General features: G+C 43.4%; 1 protein-coding gene across 4 annotated transcripts in view; it reads right to left on the bottom strand.

The window, feature by feature from the left end:
- THOC7 (THO complex subunit 7) overlaps positions 1-27111 on the bottom strand; it is a 112007-nt gene that overhangs the window by 49703 nt on the left and 35193 nt on the right. For all 4 annotated transcript variants that reach the window (XM_069206516.1, XM_069206515.1, XM_069206514.1 and 1 more), the window contains exons 3-5: positions 24872-24999; positions 20300-20386; positions 10527-10584 (exon numbers count right to left, since the gene is read on the bottom strand). In XM_069206516.1, coding sequence (XP_069062617.1) covers positions 10527-10584; positions 20300-20386; positions 24872-24999 — 273 coding nt within the window. The remainder of the gene's footprint in view (positions 1-10526; positions 10585-20299; positions 20387-24871; positions 25000-27111) is intronic.

Raw genomic sequence — 27111 nt, 5'->3', positions numbered from 1 at the left:
CTGATGTGCTGCCTTTGGTTTCTCCTTGTGTTTGAAGATTTTGGGAGGTGAAGGCCCAGGTTCCAAACTCTCTAGGAAATATAGTTTCCTTTTGGTTATAGAAGGAGGAGAGGCAATAATGTTTCCAGTATCCTTATGGATTTGGATTTTGCGTTGTTTATGGTCCATCACTTCAAGTATAGGCCTAATGTCTGTTGATTCTTCTACAGATGGAGCATATTTCTTTCCCACAGTTTTGAGTTGGTGATCAACTGCTTTAATTGGGCAGAAAATGACGACTCTAAAACAGATGGAAGTTTTTTGGGCTCCGAAGAGGCAGACAAAGCCTCTGCATTTTGGTCTTCTTCGACGGCGAACCTGAGGGCCGGTTGTCGAGATGTAAACTTCAGGTCAGACCATTGCCGGCAAGCAGTGGTGGACCCAAGACCAATTTTGACGACTTTTTGGAATGTTTTTGTTGACGGGAAGTGGCTGGCATACTCACGTACTGTGCCGCAGCAATCACTTGGCTGTCCCATTCGGAGCCCCTGTTAGGGGCATGGGCAGTGCAGGGGCCCCCAGGACACCCCTTACCGCCAGAAACAGGCTGGTGGTAAGGGGGTCATAATCCCCAGGGCAGCACTGCTTGCAGCGCTGCCCTGGCGGATTATCACTGCCGGGGCAGAAACGGCGGAAAACCGCCCGTCCCGGCGGTGCGACCACGGCTCTACCGCCGCGGTCGGAATAGGGAATGAAGCACCGCTAGCCTGTTGGCGGTGCTTCCGTCATTCTTGCCCTGGCGGTCTCGGACCGCCAGGGTCAGAATGACCCCCAGAGTGCCAGTCGGTGTAGGGGAACTTAGCTTGGCACTGAGGGCAGAATCCAAACGGAGTCTGATCTATGAGACTGTGACGCAGTAGGCCAAGAAGGGCACTTAATTGATCCCAACAATACAATCAGATTGAGTGTAGTTAGGAAAAACTCGTTCGAAAACAATACTGACTTTTAAAGGAAAGCTAGAGAAGTTCAGATAGTACCGAATCAGGATCTGCCAGAACAAAATGGAACGCGTCCGAACCAGACGGTGGAAAGTAAATCTAGCAAAGGACTCAATGGCCACTATCACCGAGAGGAGTCGTCATTCGATCTTGTGACTCGAAAAAGCTTCTTCGAAGAATAACACCTTGTAACACTCCAAGCCCAACACTAGATAGCAAACTTAGGAAAAGCATGTGTATCTGCAGCTACACATGCCATCGAATATATCTATATGGAAAATGTCACTTATCCAGTGTACATCTGTTCGTGGCATTAGTCGCTGCAGATTCACATGCTGTGCACAGTCCGCCATCTGGTGTTGGGCTCGGAGTGTTACAAGTTGTTTTTCTTCGAAGAAGTCTTTTCGAGTCACGAGACCGAGGGACTCCTCCCATTTCGACTCCATTGCGCATGGGCGTCGACTCCATCTTAGATTGTTTTTTTTCCGCCATCGGGTTCGGACGTGTTCCTTTTCACTCCGTGTTTCGGGTCGGAAAGTTAGTTAGAATCTCAGAAAAAAACATCGGTATTGTTTGCATTCGGTATCGGGTTAGTTTGAACAAATCGACACCGAATTCTGAAGAGCTCCGGTGGCCCTTCGGGGCTTTTCGATCCCCCGTCGGGGACTGGTCGGCCCGGCCACACGTGACTTCAAGGCTGATGGAACGGACCCCATTCCGCTTCTGCCCAAAATGCCATAACAAGTATCCGTATACGGATCAGCATCTGGTCTGTAACTTGTGCTTGTCTCCAGAGCACAAGGAAGATACTTGTGAAGCCTGTCGAGCGTTTCGGTCGAGAAAAACATTAAGAGACCGAAGAGCCAGAAGATTGCAAATGGCGTCAACGCCGACAGGACAAGAGCGTTTCGAGGAGGAAGAAGCAGCATTCTCCATCCATGAGTCGGACTCGGAAGAGCTCGAGGCCGAAGAAACGCCAAAAACCGTGAGTAAGACGTCGAAACATAAGACTCACGAGAAGTCAACAAAAGCCCAGGGGACGCCACCGCCAACAGGCCATGGCTTAACCCGAAAAATAGGTGACCGATCATCGGCACCGAAAAAGGGCACGCTTGTGGCGAAGTCATCCGACTCAGGTCGAGATACCGCCACACAGCAAACTCGGACAGCGGCTCCGAAAAAATTCGGCACCGAGACAGCGGCACCGAAGAAGTTCGGCACCGAGATACCACGCCGAAAAGAAAAAAAGGTTTCTTCGGAGCCTAAAAAGACATCCGCACAAGCAGCAAACCAATGGCGCATTGCCAATTCACAAGCACTTTTGGCAAGATATGATAGAGCTCATTGGGATGAGATGCAGCATTTCATAGAACACTTACCCAAAGAGTTCCAGAAAAGGGCGCAACAGGTGGTGGAAGAAGGACAAAGTATCTCAAATAATCAGATACGGTCTTCAATGGATGCAGCAGATATGGCTGCAAGGACAGTAAACACTGCAATAACAATAAGAAGGCATGCATGGCTGCGTACTTCGGGGTTCAAGCCGGAAATTCAACAAGTCGTGCTAAATATGCCCTTTAATGAACAGCAGTTGTTTGGGCCGGAAGTCGACACTGCTATTGAAAAACTCAAGAAAGACACTGATACGGCCAAAGCCATGGGCGCACTCTACTCCCCGCAGAGCAGAGGCACTTTTCGCAAAACACCTTTTAGGGGAGGGTTTCGAGGTCAACCAACAGAAACCACAACATCACAAGCAAGGCCCACTTACCAGAGCCAATATCAGCGGGGAGGTTTTCGGGGGCAATATAGAGGAGGCCAATTCCAGAAGAATAGGGGAAAGTTCCAAAGCCCCAAAACTCCTCAAAATAAACAGTGACTTACAAGTCACACAACCCCATCATATAACACCTGTGGGGGGGAGACTAAGCCAATTTTACAAACATTGGGAGGAAATAACAACAGACACTTGGGTCTTAGCAATTATCCAGCATGGTTATTGCATAGAATTTCTCAAAATCCCTCCAAACATCCCACCGAAAACACACAGTATGTCAAAACAACATATAAACCTTCTAGGACTAGAAGTGCAAGCATTGTTACAAAAAGAAGCAATAGAATTAGTACCAAATCAACAAATAAACACAGGAGTTTACTCACTGTACTTTCTAATACCCAAAAAGGACGGCAGTTTGAGACCAATACTAGATCTCAGAACACTAAATACCTACATCAAATCAGACCACTTTCACATGGTTACATTACAAGACGTAATCCCACTGCTCAAACAACAAGACTACATGACAACACTAGACCTAAAGGATGCGTATTTCCATATACCAATACATCCTTCACACAGAAAATACCTAAGGTTCGTATTCCAAGGAATACATTACCAAAGTGTTGCCATTCGGAATAACAACTGCGCCAAGGGTTTTTACAAAATGCCTGGCGGTAGTAGCTGCACATATCAGAAGGCAGCAAATACATGTGATCCCGTACTTAGACGACTGGTTAATCAAAACCAACACGCTAAGACAGTGTTCACAGCACACAAAATATGTCATACAAATCCTCCACAAACTAGGTTTCTCGATCAACTACACAAAGTCACACCTTATGCCGTATCAAACACAGCAATACTTAGGAGCAACAATCAACACAGCAAAAGGGATTGCCACTCTGCAGGGTGCCCACCTAATCAGGAGGGGGCTGTGACGTCACCTGCCTGACCGGCCACTCAAATGCTCCCAGGGGCCTGTACCCACCTTGGATTCAAGATGGAAGAATCAAGTGGCCACCTGGAGGAGCTCTGGGCACCATCTTTGGGATGGTGATGGACAGAGGAGTGGTAACTCCTCTTTCCATTGTCCAGTTTCTTGCCAGAGCAGGGAACAAGGGTCCCTGAACTGGTGCAAACCGGTTTATGCAAGGAGGGCACCAAATGTGTCCTTCAAAGCATACTGGCGGCTTTGGAAGGCTACCCCTCCTAAGCCATGTAACACAGATTTCCAAAGGGAGAGGGTGTTGCCTCACTCTCCCAAAGGTAATCCTTTGTTCCGCCTTCCTCTGCTTAAGCAGGCTAAGCAGCACAAGAGCAAAAACCTGTTGGTGGGGTGGCAGGAGAGCGGACTGCCCGGAAAACGCCAGAAGACTGGTAGGAGCAAGCTAGGGGTCCTCTAAGGAGTCCCCAGCATGCATGGAATCTTAAAACCGATGCTGGCAACAGTATTGGGGTATGATTCTGACATGTTTGATAAACATGCCCAGTTTCGGAGTTACTGTCAAGAAGCTAGACACAGGGCGTGACCTGTGGCCAGGACACGGGTAAAATGGCCTCCCCGCACTTATGAAGTCCAGGAAAATGGAGCTGGAGTTCATAGGGGGCACCTCAGCTCATGCCTGGGTGCCCTCACACACACAGGTAGTTGCACCCTGCCCTCTGGGCTAAGAGGGCCTGCCATAAGGGTGACTTACAGTGACCTGGTGCAGTGATCTGTAGTGAAAGGGTGCATGCAGGCTGCAATGGCAGGTCTGCAGAAAAAATTTTCATGGGCTCCCATGGGTGGCATAATACATGCTGCAGCCCACGGGTAACCCCTGGTGCCCAAATGCCCTGGGTACCAAGATACCATATACTAGGGACTTACATGGGGGCACCGGTTTTGCCAATTGTGGGGTGTGCTAAGTCCTAAGCAACCAAATTTATAGGGCGATAGCACAGTCACTGGGGTCCTGGTAAGAAGGATCCCAGTGAACGCAGTCAAAACACACTGACAGCAGGCAAAAAGTGGGGGTAATCATGCCAAAAAGCGGGTACTTTCCTACAATGACAGCAATGGGACGTGTTGACTGAAAAACATGCAGCAACCTTTGAAATGCCATCACCTTCTTTTGGTTTGGGGAGGCATTCCTTGTCACGGCGTTTAGCACAGTCCCTAAAAAGGGCTGGGTTTAGAAGGGTTGAAGATGCGACTTATTTGCGCTCACAGTGGACCCTAGTGTGTGCAATAGAGACTCTGCGTGTCTAACTGTGTGCTAGGCACTGCTATTGGCTGCAGCAAGGTGTCCAAGTATGGAAAAAAGAGTGATGTTGCAACACAGGTGTACTATCACCACCACCGCTGACAAGCACAGTTGGGACTGCTGTCACCTCAAATGGGACCACTTTGAACTAAAGTTATGTCCACTTACCACAAAGCGCAGGTAGAGGTTGTAAGGAAATACCTTCCTTGGCATGGTTACCCCCTGTCTTTTTGCCTTTTGTTGATGCCAGTTATAATTGAAAGTGTGCTGGGACCCTGCTAACCAGGTCCCAGCAATATTTCCCTAAACTGTACCTTTGTTTCCACAATTGGCACAGCCCTGGCACACAGATAAGTCCCTTGTAAAATGGTACACCTGGTACCAAGGGTCCTGTTGCCAGGGAAGGTCTCTAAGGGCTGCAGCATGTCTTATGCCACCCTGGGGACCCCTCACTCAGCACATGCACACTGCCTCACAGCTTGTGTGCACTGGTGGGGAGAAAATGACTAAGTCGACATGGCACTCCCCTCAGAGTGCCATGCCCACCTCACACTGCCTATGGCATAGAAAAGTCACCCCTCTAGCAGGCCTTACAGCCCTAAGGCAGGGTGCATTATACCACAGGTGAGGGCATATGTGCACGAGCACTATGCCCATACAGTGTCTAAGCCAAATCTTAGACATTGTAAGTGCAGGGTAGCCATAAAGAGTATATGGTCTGGGAGTTTGTCAAACACAAACTCCACAGATCCATAATGGCTACACTGAAATCTGGGAAGTTTGATATCAAACTTCTCAGCCCAATAAATGTACAATGATGCCAGTGTGAGATTTATTGTAAAATACACCCAGAGGGCATCTTAGAGATGCCCCCTAAAGACCAGTCTCACTCCTAGTGCTAGGCTGACCAGTTTCTGCCAGCCTGCCACCACCAGACGAGTTTCTGGCCACATGGGGAGAGTGCCCTTGTCCCTCTATGGCCAGGAACAAAGCCTGTACTGGGTGGAGGTGCTTCTCACCTCCCCCTGCAGGAACTGTAACACCTGGCGGTGAGCCTCAAAGGCTCATGCCTTTTGGTACAGCATCCCAGGGCATCCCAGCTAGTGGAGATGCCCGCCCCTCCGGCCACTGCCCCCACTTTTGGCGGCAAGGCAGGAGAGGATAATAGAAAAACAAGGAGTCACCACCCACCAGTTAGGACAGCCCCTAAGGTGTCCTGAGATGAGGTGACCCCTGCCTTTAGAAATCCTCCATCTTGAGATTAGAGGATTCCCCCAATAGGATTAGGCATGTGCCCCCCTCCCCTCAGGGAGGAGGCACAAAGTGGGTGTAGCCTCCCTCCAGGACAGTAGCCATTGGCTACTGCCCCCCAGACCAAAACACACCCCTAAGTTTTGTATTTAGGGGAGACCCTGAATCCAGGAAATTAGATTCCTGCAACCTACACAAAGAAAAAGGACTGCTGACCAGAAAGCCCCGAAGATACGACAACTGACTGTCTCCAGATTCAAAGAACATGCACAGCGACGCATCAGACAGGGACCAGAGACCTCTGAAGACTCAGAGGACTGCCCTGAACCCAAAGGACCAAGAAACTCATGAGAACAGCGGCACTGTTCACAAACTGCAACATTTTTGAAACTTTAAAGCAATTTTGAAAGAACTCTCCCTTCCCGCAAGTGTGAGACTTCTCACTCTGCCCCAGACACCCCGGGCTCGAGCTCCAGAGAACAAACACTGCAGAGAGGACTCCCAGGCAACTGCGAAGATGTGAACAACCTGAGTTGAACCCCCACACCCCCACAGCGACGCCTGCAGAGAGGATCCAGAGGCTCCCCCTGACTGCGACTGCATGGTAACCAAGAACCCATCGCCTGGACCAAGCACTGCACCCGCAGCCCCCAGGACCAAGAGGAACCACCTTCCAGTGCAGGAGTGACCAGCAGGCGGCCCTCTTCTTAGCCCAGTAGGTGGCTCGCCCGAGAAGCCCCCCTGTGCCCTGCTTGTATCGCCTAAGTGACCCCCGGGTCCCTCCATTGCTTCCTATAGCAAACCTGATGCCTACTTTGCATACTGCACCCGGCCGTCCCTGTGCCACTGAGGGTGTGTTTTGTGCGCCTGTTTGTGTTACCCCTCACCCCCCAGTGCTCTACAAAACCATCCTGGTCTGTTCCCCGAGGACACAGGTACTTACCTGCCAGCAGACCGGAACCAGAGCACCCCTGTTCTCCATAGGCGCCAATGTGTTTTGGGCCCTCCTTTGACCTCTGCACCTGACTGGCCCTGTGTTGGTGGTGCGGTGACTTTGGGGTTGCCTTGAACCCCTAATGGTGGGCTGCCTATGCCCGGGAGACTGAGTGTGTAAATGCTTTACTTACCTGAGAAACTTAACAAAACTTACCTCCCCAGGAACTGTTGATTTTTGCACTGTGTCCACTTTTAAAGTAGCTTATTACCATTTTAACCTAAACTGTGTGTGCTACTGTTTTAAATCAAAGTTCCCTACTTGCCTGTGTGAAGTACCTTGCATTTTATGTACTTGCCTCAAATCTTGAATCTTGCGTTTCTAAAATAAATTAAGAAAATATATTTTTCTCTATAAAAACTATTGGCCTGGAGTTAAGTCTTTGAGTGTGTGTTCCTCATTTATTGCCTTTGTGTGTACAACAAATGCTTAACACTACCCTCTGATAAGCCTACTGCTCGACCACACTACCACAAAATAGAGCATTAGAATTATCTAATTTTGCCATTATCAACCTCTAAGGTGAACCCTTGGACTCTGTGCACACTATCTGTCACTTTGAGATAGTATATACAGAGCCAACTTCCTACAGAGGTGATGTGCCGGGATGGAGAGGTATGTGCAGGTAGGCATCCATGCCATGCCCTGTGCAGAGCAGCGAATTATCCTGCAGGATGGTCATTTTGAAAAGCTCCAGCAAGATGTACAAGTTCAACGGCCCACAGTATAGTATAGTATAGGTCACAGAGTTTTGCCCATTTTGGGGATGAGAAAGTACCGGGAGTAGATTCCTTGGTCCTACTGGTGAAGGGTCGCCAACTCGATTACACTTTTGGTGTTGGCTCCTGTACGTTCTTCTGAAGTAGTATTATGTGGTCTTGCCTCACTGCGTGACAACACAGTGGTATGTTTCGTGGTGTGGAAATTCTGTACACCAGAGACGATCTACATGTCAGAGCTACAGAGGAAATACTCTTAAAGTCCGCCCACGTACATGTAGTATGTTCAGGGGAATGATGAGTCACCACTTAGAGAGGAGGGGCCCTTGCTGGAGTCATCTCTATGCTTGCCTCTCAAGCCACTTTTAAATCTTGCCTCTTGCAACAGTAGAGGCCACCTCTGCTGTTTTAGATGCCTGCCTTTTTTAAAGAACTGGTGTTAATGGTACCCTTGTATTGGGATAGGGATTGTAGACTTCACAGAGCACCCATAGTCTTAGCGATCTCTGAACCCTGTTTGATTTTCACAAGCATACTGTCTACTTGAGGACCACAGATGATTTGCATCGAATGCCAACCCAGAAACTCTCAGCCATGCATGGTGCCAGTGTTTAGCAGAGTCCAAGGCATTAAGTATATTTGTGTTGGAGATAAATTTACTATATGGAACAAGTTTTTGTCCTCTCTTGCAATACAAATCTGGTAGGAGCTTCACCAACTAATCAATCTTCTCCCAACAATACCACTGTATTAAGCGAGCAGTCTGACCAAGTAGGAGATTCTCCATTGGGTGGTCGCCCCTAGAGGCACTTGGGGCCAGATGTAGCAAAGGGTTTTATTCATTCTGTGTCTATGGGAAAATGTGTTCGTACATATGGCCCTTGGTTCTCTGCTGCATCAATCTTCTTACTTGTCTGGAGGAGGGGCACCACCAGTTGCCTGGGCACTGGCTCTTTTCTTGGCTGTGTTCATACCATACAGTCTGGGTGGAAGTGTCCCCTGACTGACCCTGGTTTGTACGAGACAGGCTTATATTTCTTTACAACCTTTAGGGTGACGATCCATACCTTGACTGGCTCTTTGACGTTTGCAGTACTAAACTCGGTCATGCTTTGAGCACTGACAGGTATGGAATACACCTCGATTCTGGAATGTGTCTCCAACAAAATGTTGTCCTTATTCTCCAGGAAATGGAGCCTAACTTTCTGGTGACATGCCACCCTTTGGTTAATAGTGAGATTCTGTGAAATCATCTTTTTTGTGGGGGGAGGGGAGGGTGTTAATAATATAAGTCTCGAAGTCAGCATTACCCAGTGTGTCAATATGGTAATCATCCCACAAATCATCTCTGTCCCTGGATGTCTGAGACTCCAGGTATGGATCATAGACTGACCCTTGATCTGGGATTGAGGGTCAGAGGAAACAGAATGCTGAGGTAACAAGTGGTGGTATAGTCCGAGTTGTGGCAGTGGTTGGTGAAAGAAGAGTGAATTGTGGTGGGGGACTGTTGGCTTCTCCCTACTCTATTTGGGGATCAGACAGAACTATAGTTCCTCAAATATTCGCTCTTCAAGGCGAGTTTCCTCCTCCTTCCTATTGTTAGGTTTGGTGCTTGGATCTCCTCATGAGGGGCGACCATTCAAGGAGGGGTGTATGAAAATTCTACGCTACCTAATATCAGACACCTCCAATGTTTGTTTTAATTTGTAAGAATAATGTATAACGGATACCACTGCCTGATGCAAAGTAAGACCAAGGATGCTCAGTATTATTTAATTGGACCTATTTCATTTGCCCACAAAGCAACGCCCAAACAGTTTTTATTCTGCTTTGACATGAAAAACATTGAGACAGACCATCATAGCAAAGTTCACTAACTAATCGCCAACAGGTAGGACAATAAGCAACTAAAACAAATTAACATCTATGCCGGCTAGCAGCAGCCTGATAAAACGAGCCATTCAGAGTCTAATCTGGGGAGTCAGGGTAAGATTTCTGATTAGAAACTAATGCTTAATTAATGTACGTGCACTGAGAACATGGAACAGTAACATGCTTCATGACATGCCATAAACAACTTGGCTCATCAAAACGTGTTGTTAGAAACAACTGTTCTGATAAACCTTCATTCACACACATCTAAAGAGCAAAACTCACATTTAATATTATTAACCTATTAATACAATCATAAGAAAACAAACAGTCTTGCAAAGCCTATCGATGGAAACTGTGTATCTGGTTGGTAATGGTTAAAGATTTCTACTTCTAACTGCTACATACAAGAAACTGCGAGGCATAAACTTTATATGCAGACCAGCGCAGACTAGCATGCAATTTAGTTTAATGGAGCACAGTTAGCTTAGACAGATACAAGTACCCTCATCACCATTTATGCGAGTCACCCTTGTTTGGTTGCGAATGTCCTGCTTACAACACTTTTAAATTAGAGGTTTAACCAATGCTTAGTTAAACTTTTAAAAACAAAAAGCAACGAAGTGAAGATAAATTGTTTGTATGTTTTCCTTGAGAATAAATATGCTTACATGAAACTGTACTTACTTTAAAGTTTCATGTCTGTCCGGATGATTCTGTATCACCTTAGCTAAGGCATCGTATTCTAAAAATACAAGAACATCAATTAGTCTGAATAGCTATTGATCTTTAGTACCAATATGCATTCTAAAACACAAATTATGTAAACAAAACAAATTTTGTGTAAACAGTACTGAAGTAGCAAAGATCACAAAGCAATGCTTAATATACAAAATTTTAAGTTTGAGTGCCAATGGACCAAGGGTCTCCTATCTTTTTCGATAGCAAGGAGTTACATCTGATCAAGTTAAGTTATCGCGAGCTACTGAATCACAGATGGATAAGTTAAGCGTACTTAAAGGCCAAACAACATAAATGCTGCATTTCTGTGTCTGGCTCTTGCCATGCCTCAGCGGACTATCCTCCCAATTCTACTCAGCTCTCATCCCCACCAAAAGGTGCGAGATTGCAGCTCCAAGTTGGATTTTGGTAGTATTTGCTAACCCTTCTGGTGGTACCTTAATTTAGTTTAATGGGGCACAGTTAGCTTAGACAGATACAAGTACCCTCATCACCATTTATGCGAGTCACCCTTGTTTGGTTGGGAATTTCCTGCTTACAACACTTTTAAATTAGAGATTGCTTAAGACTGCTTTGTCTAATGGATGGAAGGCCCCGACTGGTGACGGTAGGAGACGTTTCACTAGCTTTGAAATGCCCCATTGTTCCTGTAATGGTATCCTGTTACGTTCTCTTCAGTGTGTCTAGTTCATAGGTCTTCAAACTAGGGGGGGCGGGCCCCAAAGGGGGGCCTCAAGTGATCCCGGGGGGCGCCAGACTCTGGCCAAAAGAAGCATTATACAAATAACAGGCCATTGTTTTAAGCAGAAGCATGTTAATGCATTTTTAAAAAGGTAACTGTACTTACCTGCAATGTTTAAATAGGTCTAAACATATTTAAACATTGCCATCTCTATAAAATAATTGTGAGAAGTTCTGGAGGGGGGGCAATGATTTTTATTTTTCAACTGGGGGGGCACAGCATTAAAATGTTTGGAGACCTCTGGCTCTAGTTTAAGGGAAGAGCAGCAAGACAGCTTTTGAAGGCGAATGGTTTTAAAGAGATTCACTATCCTCCATTATAGTCCTATTGCACTGGGGAAAAAACAAATAAGTGCAAGGCAATGCAAAACTTGTTTACTGTATGTCCCAACATCGCTCAGCCACTACATAGAGAGTCATTGTATTGTGGCCACTACGATGTATTACTGCCAATAACTCGGACTGAAATACGACCAGGTGTAGAGGCAAAATCGAGTCTCTGTAGCTGTTCTCCTATGCCAGAACTGCATGACAGATAAGCTTATCTCAGCGCAGATTAAGGAAGCTGCACCGAATTGAAAGGCTGTGAGTTCCTCTAAACTAGTGGATGCATCAAGTCTGGATCTTCGAAAGCAACAGAGAAGAAAATATGCTCAAAACCAGATGGCAGCATTGACCCGTTCTTGCAACTGCAAGGCTTTCATTTGCTTCTTCATTCATTGTGCAGCAACTCACAAGAAAAATACAGGTGCTTAAGATCAACTGCAAACTCCTGATTTGTTAGTGCCACAGCTTTACAAAACCGGGTGCAATTTTTTTTTTAAGGGATAATCCTGACGAGACTGGCAACTCCATTGGAACCAACCTAGCTGGAGAGCATTCACAATTTGTATGCTAGCGAGCCACTTTGAGGAAGCATGCGAGCTATCAGTCCCTGGCGATCAACCTTAGAAGAGCCCTGAAATAAACTACATAGGTGACCTTGTCACAAAGAGAGACTTTTACTTTTTAATATCTTATTAGTATGGTCCTAAGGTCACTGTTTACCAAACTGCTTACATTTGTAGAAGGAATTTAGATGCCCCTGGTGTGCAGTGAGAGTGGGTGGTTTTGGGTGAAGGTTCCTACTTGTGGATTGAGAAGGAAAAGTGACTTGCTTGTATATTCCTCAAAGTAAGTCATTCAATTGTCTTTCTCATGAGGTAAACGACAGAGCACTTTAAAAAGAGAGAAAGTCTCTTCAAACAAAATTAAATAAACATGCCTATTTGCAAGACACAAACTGAAAGCAATAATCATAATTATAAAATCTAGCAAAGGGAAATTAGATAGTGGATTCAATCAGTTCTAATCCCTTTTTATAAGGGAAGGAACTTTCTAGAGATTGTAACAAACAAGCAGCTGCATCGTGAAGCTGAAAAATTAATATTGAACCTGTAAGGTAGCTAGCAGCTGCACTACAGCACAATACCTCATACTGGTGGCTGGTGCCTCAGTTCCTTTTGAAGGAATGAAACAAGCTTCAGCTTATCTGAGGTTCCATTTCTGTTGCTGGCAAAATGGTAGAGTCATTTATAAAGTGACCCATGATGCAGAACTGGGATTGCAAGTAACATTTTCTACTTCATCACTGGTAGCCAAGCACTGAACAGAAGTCCAACCTCATCCGCGAAAAATGAACAGTCTAAATATCCACTAAGGGCTGGATGGGATAATTGTAGACAAACGGATAAAACAAATATACTTGACAACTTGGATAGCTGCCATGGAGTGAAATCTAGACAGTAGTACCTAGTCATTCTAAGGGCAACTGACCAAGAAGCTGCTCTAATTGTCAGCAAAGGAGCTGTGGTCTTTCTTCTTGTGAAACAGAGCCTATAAAAAATCAGGTGGGCATTTTTTTCATCATTCTGGCAGCATACTACAATGAAATATTTTTCTACAGGCACTTGGACAACCCCAAAGCAGTAAGCCTAGGCTCATAAATCAGAATTTTTTACTTTCATTCCAGGTACTAGACAATTTCCACGCAAACTACTGCAACAAGGATACATTGTTTGCACTCAAAATGGTGATCCCTTAATCATAAAAATACAATCCTGGATTTACACAGATGGGAACCCAATTCCAACTGGGGTATCTACTTTCTTACAGTCTTTCCAAAAACTTCTCATTAACCAATCAAATATACAAAGATAATGGAAGAACTATTGGTGATGTTTGCAATAAGACGCAGACCGAAGGAAGAGCACTCCTAGCCTGACTTAACTAAATTGTCATTCAAATATTAAATTTCTAGCAGCTGGAAATGCACACCGATTTAATGTCTCCCTAATCCAGACCCACAGATATACGGGGTACTCTAAAATCCTATCTACTTACCTCGGACCAGAATTTGGAATACCACCAATTTAAATGCTAAATATAGGTCCTTGGTTCCAAGTGCTTGACCAGGAGTTAAAGTGCGTAGCATGGGGACTCTGTTGTGCGATGGCTTTGCCTGGTTGTGTGTCAAGACTAAGTAATGTAACTCTCTTCTGACGCACGTCACCAATTTTTATTGTCCTCAGTGTTCACTCCCCACTTGTTAATAGTGTGGAAGGAACTGCTCTGTACTAGTTTAGTTATGTAATAGATAGGTCCTGTCATTATGATGCTTCCATGTATAGTTTTCTGGGTATGTGTTATTCATTTGTAACTGAAGTTGAAAAGCTTCAGTAAAATTACAAAAAAATAAATATTACATTTCTGCCACTGATGGGACATCAACATGTTGTTACTTTACCTTCTGAAGCGTGCAGGTGATTGAATATGTGGACAATTTGAGTGTTAGTTAGTTTGTCTTATGTATACGATGAAGGATGTTTGAATGACTAATAGAGAGCAGTTCCAGGTCTAGGGCAAACGTTATGTATCAAAAAAAATTACAAATAGAATGTAAATGAAACTAAGGCCGCTAAGAAGTAGGGTCATAGCAATGTGAAAGCTAGTAGCATGCAAGAAAAGATGCCTAGATGTGGGCTACATGAATGTGAACGTGATGTGCGTGTGGGCCATCAATGTGCATCGATTGTGGCACAATAAGCATGATTTGTAGCTAAGTAAACACAATGTCCGATCAAAGTTTGGGAGATGTGTGGTGCTGGTTGCAAATGAGAGCAGCAGTATAGCGTATAGGCTTTGCACAGGTGCTAAGAGTGAGTGTTGGAGATGTGAGCTGATCTTGCAATATGGACCAACTGGAGCAGTGAACCAAGAGAATTTTGACACGTACCCATTTGCCAACCAGAAAATCTGGTAAGCTTCTGTGCTCGCCGGGTTTACTTTTCCAATGTCTTGTCACAGCAAGGGCTCGGGTGAATGAAAACAATCAAGGGAATAGCAACACTGCTCCTCTTGACAAGCGGCAGCAATGATTTTTTCCATGTAAACACCACATGTATAATGTATTCAACTTGAAAGCATTCAATGCCCCGGTGTACACATACTTTTCTTCTTTAAAAATACCCATGCCATCTTGTGGCAAACTGAAATGCTAATCTTGGAAGAATTCAGAGGCCACACGCCACAAAGCTCTTGGTTGGAAGGCTGAGGTTGATAATGTTGCTCAGAAGCTTGGAGACCTGCATGACAACATCAGGTGGTGTCTCTGGCATCTACTGGAGATCTAGAAATAACATATGTCAGGCTACTGTCTCAACACGATGGCCCTGGAATCATCTGTATTGTGTGCAATGTGTAGAGAAATGAATCAACATTTCATTTTGAGACAGTATATTCACAAAGTCTCCGTTTCCCTTAAGATGGTCTACATCTTGTAGGTGAATTGCTTTGAGCAACCGTGGGTTAACAGCCAGTGCCAAACCGGCTAGACAGCAATCAATGGTGTCTTAATACTTGGCACCTTGCGTAAATAATACAATGCTGCCAAGTTGTCTGTCTGCACGAAAAGGGAACTGTTCATAAATTAAGGATACAAGGCTTTCCGAAACATGATATGCATGTGAATTCCAGCTGAATCCAGGTTACTTGAATCCAGTAAAAACCTAAATGGTAGTCCCCATCCCATTAAGAAAAGTCTATCACTATTGTCTCTCATTATCAGTGTGCCCTGTAACGTAACTCCTACCATCACATGAATGATTACCAGGCTGCAAGTGTCACAAGTAGTTCCCCTTCAGAATTTACCAAATTCACTTTTTATCCAGTCACTGCTTTAGAGGCTTTGTAAGCTACGAGTTTATCCTAAAAACGTAGGATGCTATCACAATCAGTACTGATTGAGTACACATTCTACTCATTCTTTAGTGCACAAGATTTCAACCGTTTCCCGGACAGAAACCTGCCTCTCCTCTAGGGGGTTTGAGATGCCAGCAAGGCTCAGAGTCAAGAGACTTTTTCGGAGCTCCAGAATGTGAAGCAGACATGCTATCATTTGAAAGACATGAAGCAGTGTTCTGAAAAAATGCCACTTAAATTAGCCCATTGCGCAGCTAAGGGTCAAAGGAAATTATGTTCCCTGAGGTGTGCTGCTGCCTCCACCTTTCAATTGGAAAAAACGTGTGGTGCCGATTTGGACCAAGTGGTCCTGGTATTGTGTTCTCCTCGCCACAAACATAGGAATTCTCAGGAATTTCATGTACTGAGGATGTGAAAACAAAAGCAGCTTAGTTGAGAGGATGGAGGTTGGCCGCTTACTCTTTAGCTATCTATTTATTGTCCTTGCATCTAGAATGGGTTGGTAGCTGTGCTTAGGATAAATGTTTTGTATCTCCAAATGGAGAGAATAAATTCCTCATTATTATTAAGGTGATTTGTTAAGAGCTCAGCTACCGCATAGGGTTTACAGGCACTGCAACAAAAAAAGGTATCTCTAAAGCAACTACATTAAAACCGCCATGTCGTGAGCTTCTTTCGAAACATTGTTAGTGTTGAAAAATTTCTGAGGGAATCTGGTAGCCCATTACATAATTTTGGCCCAAGGAATATAAAGGATTGGTTTCCTGTGCCTATGCGTTTTACTAAAGGAACCGCATATAAAGCTTGTACAGTGGACCGTAACGTCCGAGGATGTTGATATGCTTTTATTAATTCATTTATGTATTTTGGGCTCATCCGTGCTCTATCTTTGTGCACACAGAATAGGGGCTCCAGTGGTATTTTTTTTTTTTTTTTTGTCAGCCTAAGAAACATCCTGGCTGCTGAGTTCTGGACCACTGGCAACTGTGCAACCGCTTAATGGCCTCTTTGTCTGTTCCGAGATACAAAACATTCCCATAATCCAGCCTAGAAATTACTAAAACCTGAATCCTTCTCCTTTGGGCATACATTGGGAGCTGCTATGATGCTAATTGCAAAGATGAAGGCACATGCTCAAGCAAATGTGAATTGCAGATACTATGGAACTTATTCAATAGAATGGGATATGAAGGAACTAAAGAGCACGTAAGAGGCAGGCTCCAAATGGTCAGTTTCAGGGGTCCAGGAAGAGGTTAGCAAGACACTCCAGATCTCTCTGTAGCTAGGACTAACAACATGACACACGACAAAGTACACATCTTGAAAGAAAGAAATGAAACCAGCAGCTAAGCAGATCTTACAATCAGTGGCCAATAAACTGCCTGCTTCCAGAGGTAAAAGTAAAAAAAGCCTGTGCCCTAAACTTGACTAAAATGCCACCTGCTGTTTTTTCCTCATTGTCTGACATGCCAATATAGTAGCCATGTCAAGAATATGTGCAGCAGTACACTGAGCACAGCTCTGTCTGTCAGAGTCTGATGATACACTGGGTGAAGACAGTCAAAAAATTAAGTCTTCTACTGGAATGGCAGGAGCTGGAGGAATACAGGACAAGACCAATCTTTTGCTGCAGTCCTGCCTCAGACACTTGGTCGCCTTTAATCACACTTGAATCGCAATTGTCGGCCAGCAAGGGGTGGAGACTAGCGGTCCCAAAGTCCACTATCTGCTTTTCAATGTAACAGGGAAATCCCAAACCCATCCCATGTTTTTTAATTCTTTCTTTTATACCTCTATTCCATTTTCTCCTGTTTGTAGCTTAATCACAAAAGGGTGTTGTATAAGAAGTCAGCTACAGATTTTTTTGTGTAAGGCATATTGTTTCCCATTTTAATGCAGGTGTTTGAGTATACATTTCATGTCTAGGACCTGAATTTGTTGCGCTCCAATTATGCATTGCAGCAAATGCAACTGCACTACTTGTGTGCCGTTATCATCAAATGTGGAGGCAAATGTTAGTATTAAGTGAGTGTCCTCAAGTTACACTTGTCACTCTCTGGGAAGGATCACCTTGACAAGTATATATATGCAGAATATTTCCGTAGACCCAATGTTTCCAGCAGGATGAATATTCTCCAGATTCTTTCGAAATTGCTATTCATCAACTTCTACTAAATTACGAACACAGCCCTCAGAAATATTTTTCCTACAAATCAATTGTCGAGTTAAGGGTTTTGCAAGATTCAAAATGAGAAGGCACATTATGAAAAATAAAAGAATATGGGTTTAAAGCTCCTCCTAAGAAACCAGGTAAAATACTTAGAAGTTAAGGGCATTTACTCGTGCCCTCAGGTCCCCACCTTGTTTGGTAATCTGAATGAATGTGTTTTTTCCACAGAATTAGTTACTGTGCCATCCCTTCAGTTTAATGTTACAAACCACAATGGGTAGACTACACTCCTACTGTTTGATTTATAATTCCATTCCTATGACATTGTTCACTGCTCTAGAGTGGATTCTACTGAGCGTACACTATGGCTGGTGGTGTAATGGTTACTCTCAACTTCACAGTATACTCCTGATGGTCTACCTGTGCCTGTTTGATTGCGCCTCCTAGGGTAGGGCTTCAGTCGTTCTTGGGAGGTCTGAAGATGGTACCATCAGGTTCTTTAACTTTGTCTCTAGTTATTGGGGCTCTGTCACTTCTGTGACATTAACAACGCGCCCTTTGTAACATTACCTTTACTCTGTAAGGAAAATTAAAAAAAACTGCTACTTGTACTGAAAGAACAAAAGATGAAATTAGGTTTTACGTTTTGTGTCTGCCGATGGCTGTCCACTCGTTCTAGTTTTGAAGAGTGTGTTCTAGTCTAAAACAGCTACTTATGCAGTTGCATCTGATGATACCAAGAGTGGGTTAAACCCTTTTTGGATAGTATTTATTGAAGGTCTGGAAATGGAACTAGTGGAAAAGCTTCTTTAGATAAAGGCGGATTGCCTCAGTTATTAAGGCAATCACATTTCTCCTGTGCATCCCTCTTTCTGCATAACAACCAAACAACAGGCTCGATGAAAGCGGCTTATCGCTTTATGCGGAGCACTTGGCTTACCCTCAAGGATCTGATTAAAAAAGTGGATGCGAAAAATATGAAAAAATTATGATCTTAGTGTGCTGAAAACGTAGTTGCGAAAGGAAATCCAGAAAAAACAGATTGTGAAAAAGCTCAGAATGCCACCCCATTAATGCACGAGCACTGCGAGCCTTCACAAATGTTGCTGACATGCACCATCGTGCAAATCCACTACTACTAGCATTTTGCTCTGTATTGTTATGAGGATTTACGACAATCTGGTGTCATGAAGCGGCTGTTATGATGAAAATATATGTGGCCAGCTCAATAAACCAAGGAACTAAAGGCAGATGTATTTTTGTTGGAGCACGACCGCAGAATACAGGCGTCACAGTTCATGGCCCTGAGAGAGCAGCATGCCACACTCTGATTAGACAGACTTGGTGTGTTTTCCTGGTATCATCGTGATTTCTTATCAGACTCGTCCCTTAATAATATTCATTACTCTAGCAGTTCCTCTACAACGTACCCTGGCAAGAGGGACAAACTTCAGAAGTGTGAGAGTTGAGGATACACTCGTAAATAAGGTCAAGGATATTCCATGGATCTCTTCTGCCATAGGAAAGGCACTTTACAGTATGACAGCTATAAGAAAAGTGAAAATGCAAAACTGAAATTAACCAGTGTCCATTTAACTGCACTGCAAATTACACTAATAAAAAAGGTAAGATTATTCAATCTGGAATGGAAGTGGAAGGGCAGAGCTTACTGTTCCAGGCTCTTATAAGAGCAAGAAAAAAAGAAGAGATAAGAAATCAAGTATAGGGCACATAGGGACGGTGGAATTCGGGCACTTTTAAGGTGTTGTGTTTCTTTTTCAGCTTGAAGCTGCTGCTGCTAGTCCAAATCTCATCCATTTTCTTTATTATGAAAAAAGGGGTTGGAAAAATGTTTAGAAAGTAATCGGAATTTCACTTTAGCGTTTTTTTTTTTTTTATTAGATTGCCTTTAGACAAAGTATTATTTGTTTGTTCAGGCTTCTCCAGAATCCTGGCATCCATGGGATAATCCATTAACAATAAAAAAGTTTTTTCCATTCTTATAGGAAGTACTCATTGCATGAAGTGACAGCCACTTTTGTTGGGTTTCTAAAGGACAACTGCAGCTATGAAACCACTTACACAAGCCCTTGCTAACAAACAACTCAGAGATCTACACTCTAAAACAGTGGTTCCCAACCTGTGGTCCGGGGACCCCTAGGGGTCCGCGAAGCCTTCTCAGGGGGTCCGCAAGAGCCTATTAACAAATATTGACAAATTAGGTCCCCAGCTTCCAGTAATGACTCAGGTGGGGGTCCCCGGATTCTAATGATGATTCAGTGGGGGTCCCTGGGTTCCTTTATGTTCAAGTGGGTGTCCACAGAAATCAAAAGGTTGGGAACCACTGCTCTAAAATGTAACATTGTGAGCTTACAGTGCTCCAGTGAGTTAAAACGTTTTGGATTCTAGGACTAGAAAACTTGCATGTTTTATTGCTTCCATGGGTGATCTGGTTTTTCCAAAACAATTTAGGAAGCAAGACAAGGGATCTGAACATCACCATTTACGCGACAACAAAACCAAACAGCTACATTTACATTGTAATGAAAATAATAAAACGTGTGCATACCCTGCCGATTTTTTCTAATCCGCTTTGCTTGCAGAATCTGTTTTTTGCATTCAGCAATTTTTTCATGAGCAGCCGCAATGCTATTTTCTAGGAGACAAAGAAATATGAATTAAAGATAGCAACATATTAAACATTAGCATTGGTATAAAAGAGAATGTAGAAAATAAAATGAACAAATTGATGAAAAATGTGATACTAATAAAACAGGAGCACACAACGGCTTGAGGCAATTAGTTATTCCAATATCCATTTATTTCTGATTTATGCTGAGAGTGACTGGTTAACGCTACTAAGTATTGGTTTCAGGCTACATCAGGTGAACTTTGTTATAATTCTATACCCAAGAAGCAGAACTTAAGGCCTGAAGGAGCTCACGTGCAACGGCATAAACAGTCAACATATTATTAACCACTGTCATATTACGAGTTACTGAGAAGTATAAGGAAAGGGAGTGGGATACCAGATTTTTAATAACATGGTAACTCAACTGTACTTAACAACTAGACTATTCAACGTATGAACAGTTATGTGTTCAGCAATAAAATATATAAATGATAACTAAGAGACAGCAAATTAAATTTAACATATCAACAACCACTCAATGGAAAATAAAAATAAAAAAAAGAGAGCAGAGCAATTAAGCTATTTCTGAAAGGAAATGCTTTTCAGAAGCCCATAGTGGATTTTCCCAGGGGTGAATGCAAATTTCTTCCAGGACGTTTTGAGTTGTATCATAAAAATGAAAATGCCAGAATATAGAGCTAAAGTCGCCATACAAAATAACACGTGTATTTGCAAAGAAACACAGAAGTACCCATGAATGTGAAGCAGTGCTAACAAACTAGCAATGCCAGCAGGAGAATCAAGAGTCTACAAGTTAAGTGACATATAGGCATCCACACCCCACCACCCTTCACATTTTTAATTGATCCCTTTCACTACTCTATCTTCTGAGGAATGTGCCTTTGGTTGTCTCTGCTAAGAAGCAAAAGTGGCAGCTAAAATCTCAATTTTTTGTGATTCTCCAATTTCTGTGTTCGGACTTGGGCGGCCAACTCTTGCCTTGAACAGTTTCTCACCGGTGGGGCACCACATTAAAAGCGAATGCTGTACATGATCCTTAGTTTCTATCAGTCTGTAAGTTATCTTTTACGTGGATCCGACACTGGTGGGAGAGCTGTGTAATCTCCTTGCTGGCTCGTCACATGCAGAATAGCAGTGTTGCTAAAATTGGAGTCTCTAACGTAGTCACAACTAAGGCAAGACCATCCGCAATCACCCATTCTAAATTTGCACATTCACTACTAGACTTAACCCTACCTTACTCAAGAGAGCGCATACTGCAACACCAACAAGTAGATTTACTATTCCAGCAGGCAGCTTTGTTATCTCAATTTAGAAAAGATTACTTTCTGTACCATACAGAGTTAATGCATAGCTTACATTTTGACATCCCTCCCTGCCAGAAAAAGTGCAGTTCACCCTATGCAGGGGACGTCAGCTTTAAACATACAAGCCATGAACAAAAGCTCAAAGAACGACAAGAGATTGCCATTTCTGCTCCCCTGATTAACTATCATTCGCTGGTAAAACACCAATGAGAATACTAAATGTGCCAGCATGGGGAGACAGACAGACATATTTTTCCTACCAGAAACTTTGTTGCAGGACTCTTCAGCCTCTGCCTTGGCGAATGCCATCTCCAACATTTAAAACAACACGGCAAAAGATACAAGAGCCCTTTAGCTTTCCTCCAGCAGTTGGGATGGAACCTTTCTGGGAGCTGTTTATTTCCCTCTCGAATGAATAAATAGAGGAGCACTTTAAGCAAAATCAACCCCAGCGATCTCTGGGCAACCCATGCTCAACATTCAACTTTTACGAGCTTTCTTCCTGTTTTGCGAGAGGAGAGATTAGATTCCTAGAGGCAATTTAGTCTGAGTCATCCTACTGGATCGGTCCTAAGCGGTTGACCATGGGGGGGGGTTCCTCAGTCCCCTATCTCAATGTTATCCCTTTGTTAGAAGTTATTAATGTAATACAATTACCCATATACTTCTCTTGTTCTGGTTGTACTACAGAAATATTCTAATAATAATAATGGGGTCCGTCTATACCACCTGAGGGGCACTGGCATTGCAGACTCTGTCCTGAAATTGCATGCATCTTCGTCTGGTAGAAAGCAAATTCTATTGTTCCCTTGGTTTGGAGCACCTGTGGCAGAAATGACTTGGTGTCCCACAGGCTTCTGTTCAGAACTCATATAACAGATACACGCGCCCTTCCACACTCCAATTTCTTCAGTCTTTTTGCTGTAAAGCCATTTCATATACTGACAACCAATTTATCATGAGTCTGGATAAGAAGGCTCTATTTTAAAGACTGCGTAGAGCTGTTCACTCTCGGATGAGTCACATCCTCCTCAAGTTGAGCAAGAAGACACTGGATCTGCTCGCCATGGGCAATCCACTGTGACAATACCATGTGTCTGGAATGCAAGAGGAAGCTCATGTTTCCGCTTAAGCCCACATCCAGTCTGGTGGTCTTGGAATGGTATCCAGAATAAACTACAGCTATGACCTCAATCCAGACCTGACAGCATACCTAGGGGCTATCTGACAGTCAGCTCAAAACTTCAGTCAGAGTAGACAAAACGAGGACAACCCAAGCTGAAACTCGTTTTGAAGCCAACAGATCTGCGCTGGCTGGCTGGCTGTGGAGCAGGGCATCTATTTTATATCCCAGTCAGTCAATCAATCAGTTTTTGTAGAGCACTACTGCTCACCCGTGAAGGTCTCAAGGCCCTCTGTACTGTCTATATCTATTTCTGGTTTACAGAGATTAGAGGTGTCTACTGTGATTCACCCACATCATTTGCCAAAGCAGCTCTGATTCTTGCAACCAATGTTGGCTGCATATTCCCAAAATCAAAGTTGAATGTGTGTTTCATTAACTAGCTACAGAGGTTTGTAAGAGCATGCCCATAGAACTGAGAAGAATGGAGAATCACCATAGTTTTAGAAAATCATTAAAAGCCTTTTTGCTTTCTTATTTTTTGTGTGCAACGTCTGTTGCACCTTTCTCCTGTATCTGCTCAACTCCCTGGAATCAGCTGGTGCATGTGCACTTTTTAATGAACTTCACTGGGACAGCTAGGGTAATAACTGATGGGTATTTGACAGTCAGTCTGTTCTTATTGGCAAAATGGATCAGGCAGAATGAGCTTCAAACCAATGAACAATAGGCTGTTATATACATTACTTTTAATGATTACAAAGCATTTTATAGGAGTAAACTGGCCCTTCAAATCTTTTCAGTTTGATTTTTGTCAAGCAGTTATCCGAAAGCTTCAATATTGACAGCGGGTGGGAGTTTTTGTTTTTAAAATTCAACAGACTACACATCTATAACTAATCTTCAGGCTTAATTCACTTAAACTATAATGATTTCAAAGCTTTTATATCATATCACCTCGAAGACCAATAGACGTATGGCCGACAGAACCAATGCAACAAATCTAAGTATGCTTGTAGGAAAATACAGGAACAGAGAAAGAAAATGGACAAAAAAGTCCCTCCGTGGAGAATAATACTTCACCACAGATAAATTGCACACAAACTATACTCAGCTCATGCTTTAATCTGAAATGGTTATGTCTAATACTGCCAAAGGATTAAGAATTCTTTCATTGCAGATCCATACCAAGTGTGCAATCTGCACGGACAGTACTGTTTGACTTTTACCTTCCATGATAAAAAAGAAATGCATGAGCCCCCTTTTCAAATACACACAACAGCAATGCCACGAGGAACCAATGGTCATATGGTTGCACTGAAGGTTACTGGATAGCGGGCCTATACATTTAGTGAAAAGTTGCAAATACTTTAAAACTCAGCTTCACTGCACTCTCAAGGAATCACACATGCAGTCCTTGCAAGCGTCACGTTAGCAGCCATTATTTTTCCACATATTCGAAATAACCCTTTACCTCTAAAACGCTGAAACGATAAATAATAGCCTGAGGGGGGAAAATGGGTCTAACCTGGAAAAAGTAAATCAAATTTGAAAAGCGGAATCGGGCAAAAGGAATAGCTCATTAGTGGTAAAAAAAAAAAAAAATTAGACTAAGTAAACTGATGTCTGCTGGCACATTGAACTGTCACTATTGCAGAGCTGCATAACAGGCTGAGATTTTTGGCTGACACGGGGAAGCAATAAGACACACGACTGGAATAATGAGCGGAGGCTTGAAGCGTGGCAGTCCCCGTGGGAAACACAAAAATGTCGACAGACCTTTGCTCAATGGATCAAAAAGAACATTCTTCTGCAGGGAATGGAATGGATCAGCACAAGGCATACTCATATGAGAGGAGGCATGCCAGGTGAGAGTTGTGTTGTATGAAGATGTGCTGAAGCAGAGGTAGAGAAACGATGGTTAAAAAAAAAAAAACACATCAAAATTCAATAACATAGGAGTGGAGTGCAATTGTTCTGCACAAAGTAATGATTAAAGTAAGAGCTAAGAATTTGACTTACAATAAAAACAGTAAACTGAAAGACCGATCTCATTACCTATGTCAGTGTAGATTTTTTCATAATTCTCCATTTCTCGAAGGTTCATATCGTACACAAGTAGAGTTTTTCCCATCGAAAATTCACACTGAGACAATGTAGCAAGCATACGCTGGTACTGAGTATACCTGATGAGAGAGAAAAGGAATGAAAATTCAACATTTAAATAAAAAATAATAACAAATCTCTTTGATGGTGAAAAAGATTTCATACAAGCGGAATGTGCTTTGTTGCTCAGACTTAAACATGCATTACAATTTTCAGTCAAGGAAAGCATACAATCTCCAAGAAAGCAAAGGGTATGGTTTATCTACTACAGGATTTATATGTTTGATAGGGTGACTGGAGCTACAAGTATATGAATGTGCTCAAGTAACGTGGATTATTGACATGGGCACGTACTTTGCAACACCTAATGCTGAAGAAAAATGCCTCGAATCTTGCACGGTGGTGTATAAATGGATTACAACAGGTAGCTGTCATGAATCCCACATTGCACAATTTTACTACTTGGTACATTCGGATGACGTTATGATAAAGTATCTTTTCAATATATTTCCATCTACAGCCGGTAGATGGCGCTATAAGACCCCGAGCCAAGAATTCTAACATGCACAACCACTTGGCTGTTCTTCCAACATCCTAATAGAAAGTGTTCTATATTAAGGGGAAAACATATTGGTATGAGTAAAAACTGTTTTTATAGCCATATCAAAATGGAACCCTAATGCACAGGTATAAAGGTTATCTATTTGCATGGGGCTCGAGTGTAAATCCCAAAAATATTGTAGGCATAAGAGACTTCTCACACTAATTCACGTTAATTAATAGAGCAAATTCAATAATTACACTAAAGGAAGCGCTCAACTACGTCGTCACATTGCAACACTGAATTAAAGAATACCTCATAGGCTGGCAAACCGGTCACCCAACCCTGGGTAAACCTCGGCGACTTTACACAACAAAATGGATACTGACTATGTAATGTTATAGCTTGAGCAATGAATAGCTCGAGGGTAGAATGTGCATGTAAGCTCGAGGGTAGAATGTGTTGTGCTTACGGGGAGAATGTTTGGGGACATTCTGGAGAAGGACATATGTGGGAGCTCTTCCTGCTGGTGTGAAGGATTCAGAGATAAGAAGAAACCTATGGCATGTACACTACGTGTTTTGTGGTGATTGAACACAAAAATATTGGCAAGGAGTTCTCGGAACCTGTTTTCGGACCCAAGAAAGCAACTATTCAGTTATACTGTTAGTTTTCTTGGTATTTTTTTTGCATGGGACTTATTAAAAAAAAAAACTTGTTAAACTGTGGCGCATCCACATTAGTAGTCACACTGGCAACGGAATTACTGTATATTTACATTCTTACTGTTAAAGCCCTGATCTTTGAGATAACCGTTGTAACGGTTCAGTGCGAGCCTTCTTTCCTACACGCTCATGCACATCACATGGAACTGCACCTACGTAGCTGTGTTTCCCTCCTGACACGCTTGTGGATTGTGCGCATCACGGTACCAGCGGAGACTGATCTAGGCCCCTCCTGCACAGCACGCTCAGCATATCACATGAGCACATCCACTCACGGACAGCAGCAATTTTGGATCACGATTCAGGATTTTTCTAGCGCTGCTTCGTCTTACTCTTCATCGCCCTTACACTCCAGTATATAACGTGAGCGAGTCTGCTCATGTTTCTACAATCTCCCGCGCTCTGCCACATCTTCACGGTGATGTGCACACCACACATTTGAAGATTTATCGCCATTTGGTTCCCATTTTGTTACCTGGGTATCCCAAGAAATCATAGGCATGTCATCTGTCATTTTACCTTCGGTGACATGCACACCTCCCTCTTTTGTTGCAAGTTTCCAAGTATTATTCTTTCTGATGGCTACAACTACCTTTGGATTCCTCACCTTATGAATTCTCCCAATGCGCCAGCATTCAACGGAAATTTTCTTCCTAGCTTTTCACGTCGACGAGGACGGCTCCGCACGCGACTTCGTCTGACGTCATCGTGGCTATATGAAGTCCTCACCGGGGTGCTGACGTCAGTTCCTTTTTTTCACTCCTTCAACGCTAACGGTTTTTCCTGGCTCTTTAACAGTTACTGTTTCGAAGGTATTGTCGAGTTACAATGTCTCCACTGAAGAAAGTGCGGGGGTCGCATGTCGGTCACAGATCTTCATGAGGACTGCTTGTGGTGCCTAAGCTTGGACCACGACGTGGAGGGCT

The sequence above is a fragment of the Pleurodeles waltl genome, chromosome 9 (genome assembly GCF_031143425.1).
Source record: "Pleurodeles waltl isolate 20211129_DDA chromosome 9, aPleWal1.hap1.20221129, whole genome shotgun sequence".
Classification (NCBI taxonomy): domain Eukaryota; kingdom Metazoa; phylum Chordata; class Amphibia; order Caudata; family Salamandridae; genus Pleurodeles; species Pleurodeles waltl.
The sequence above is the reverse complement of the archived record's forward strand: the minus strand, read 5'-3'. Positions and strand labels throughout refer to the sequence as shown.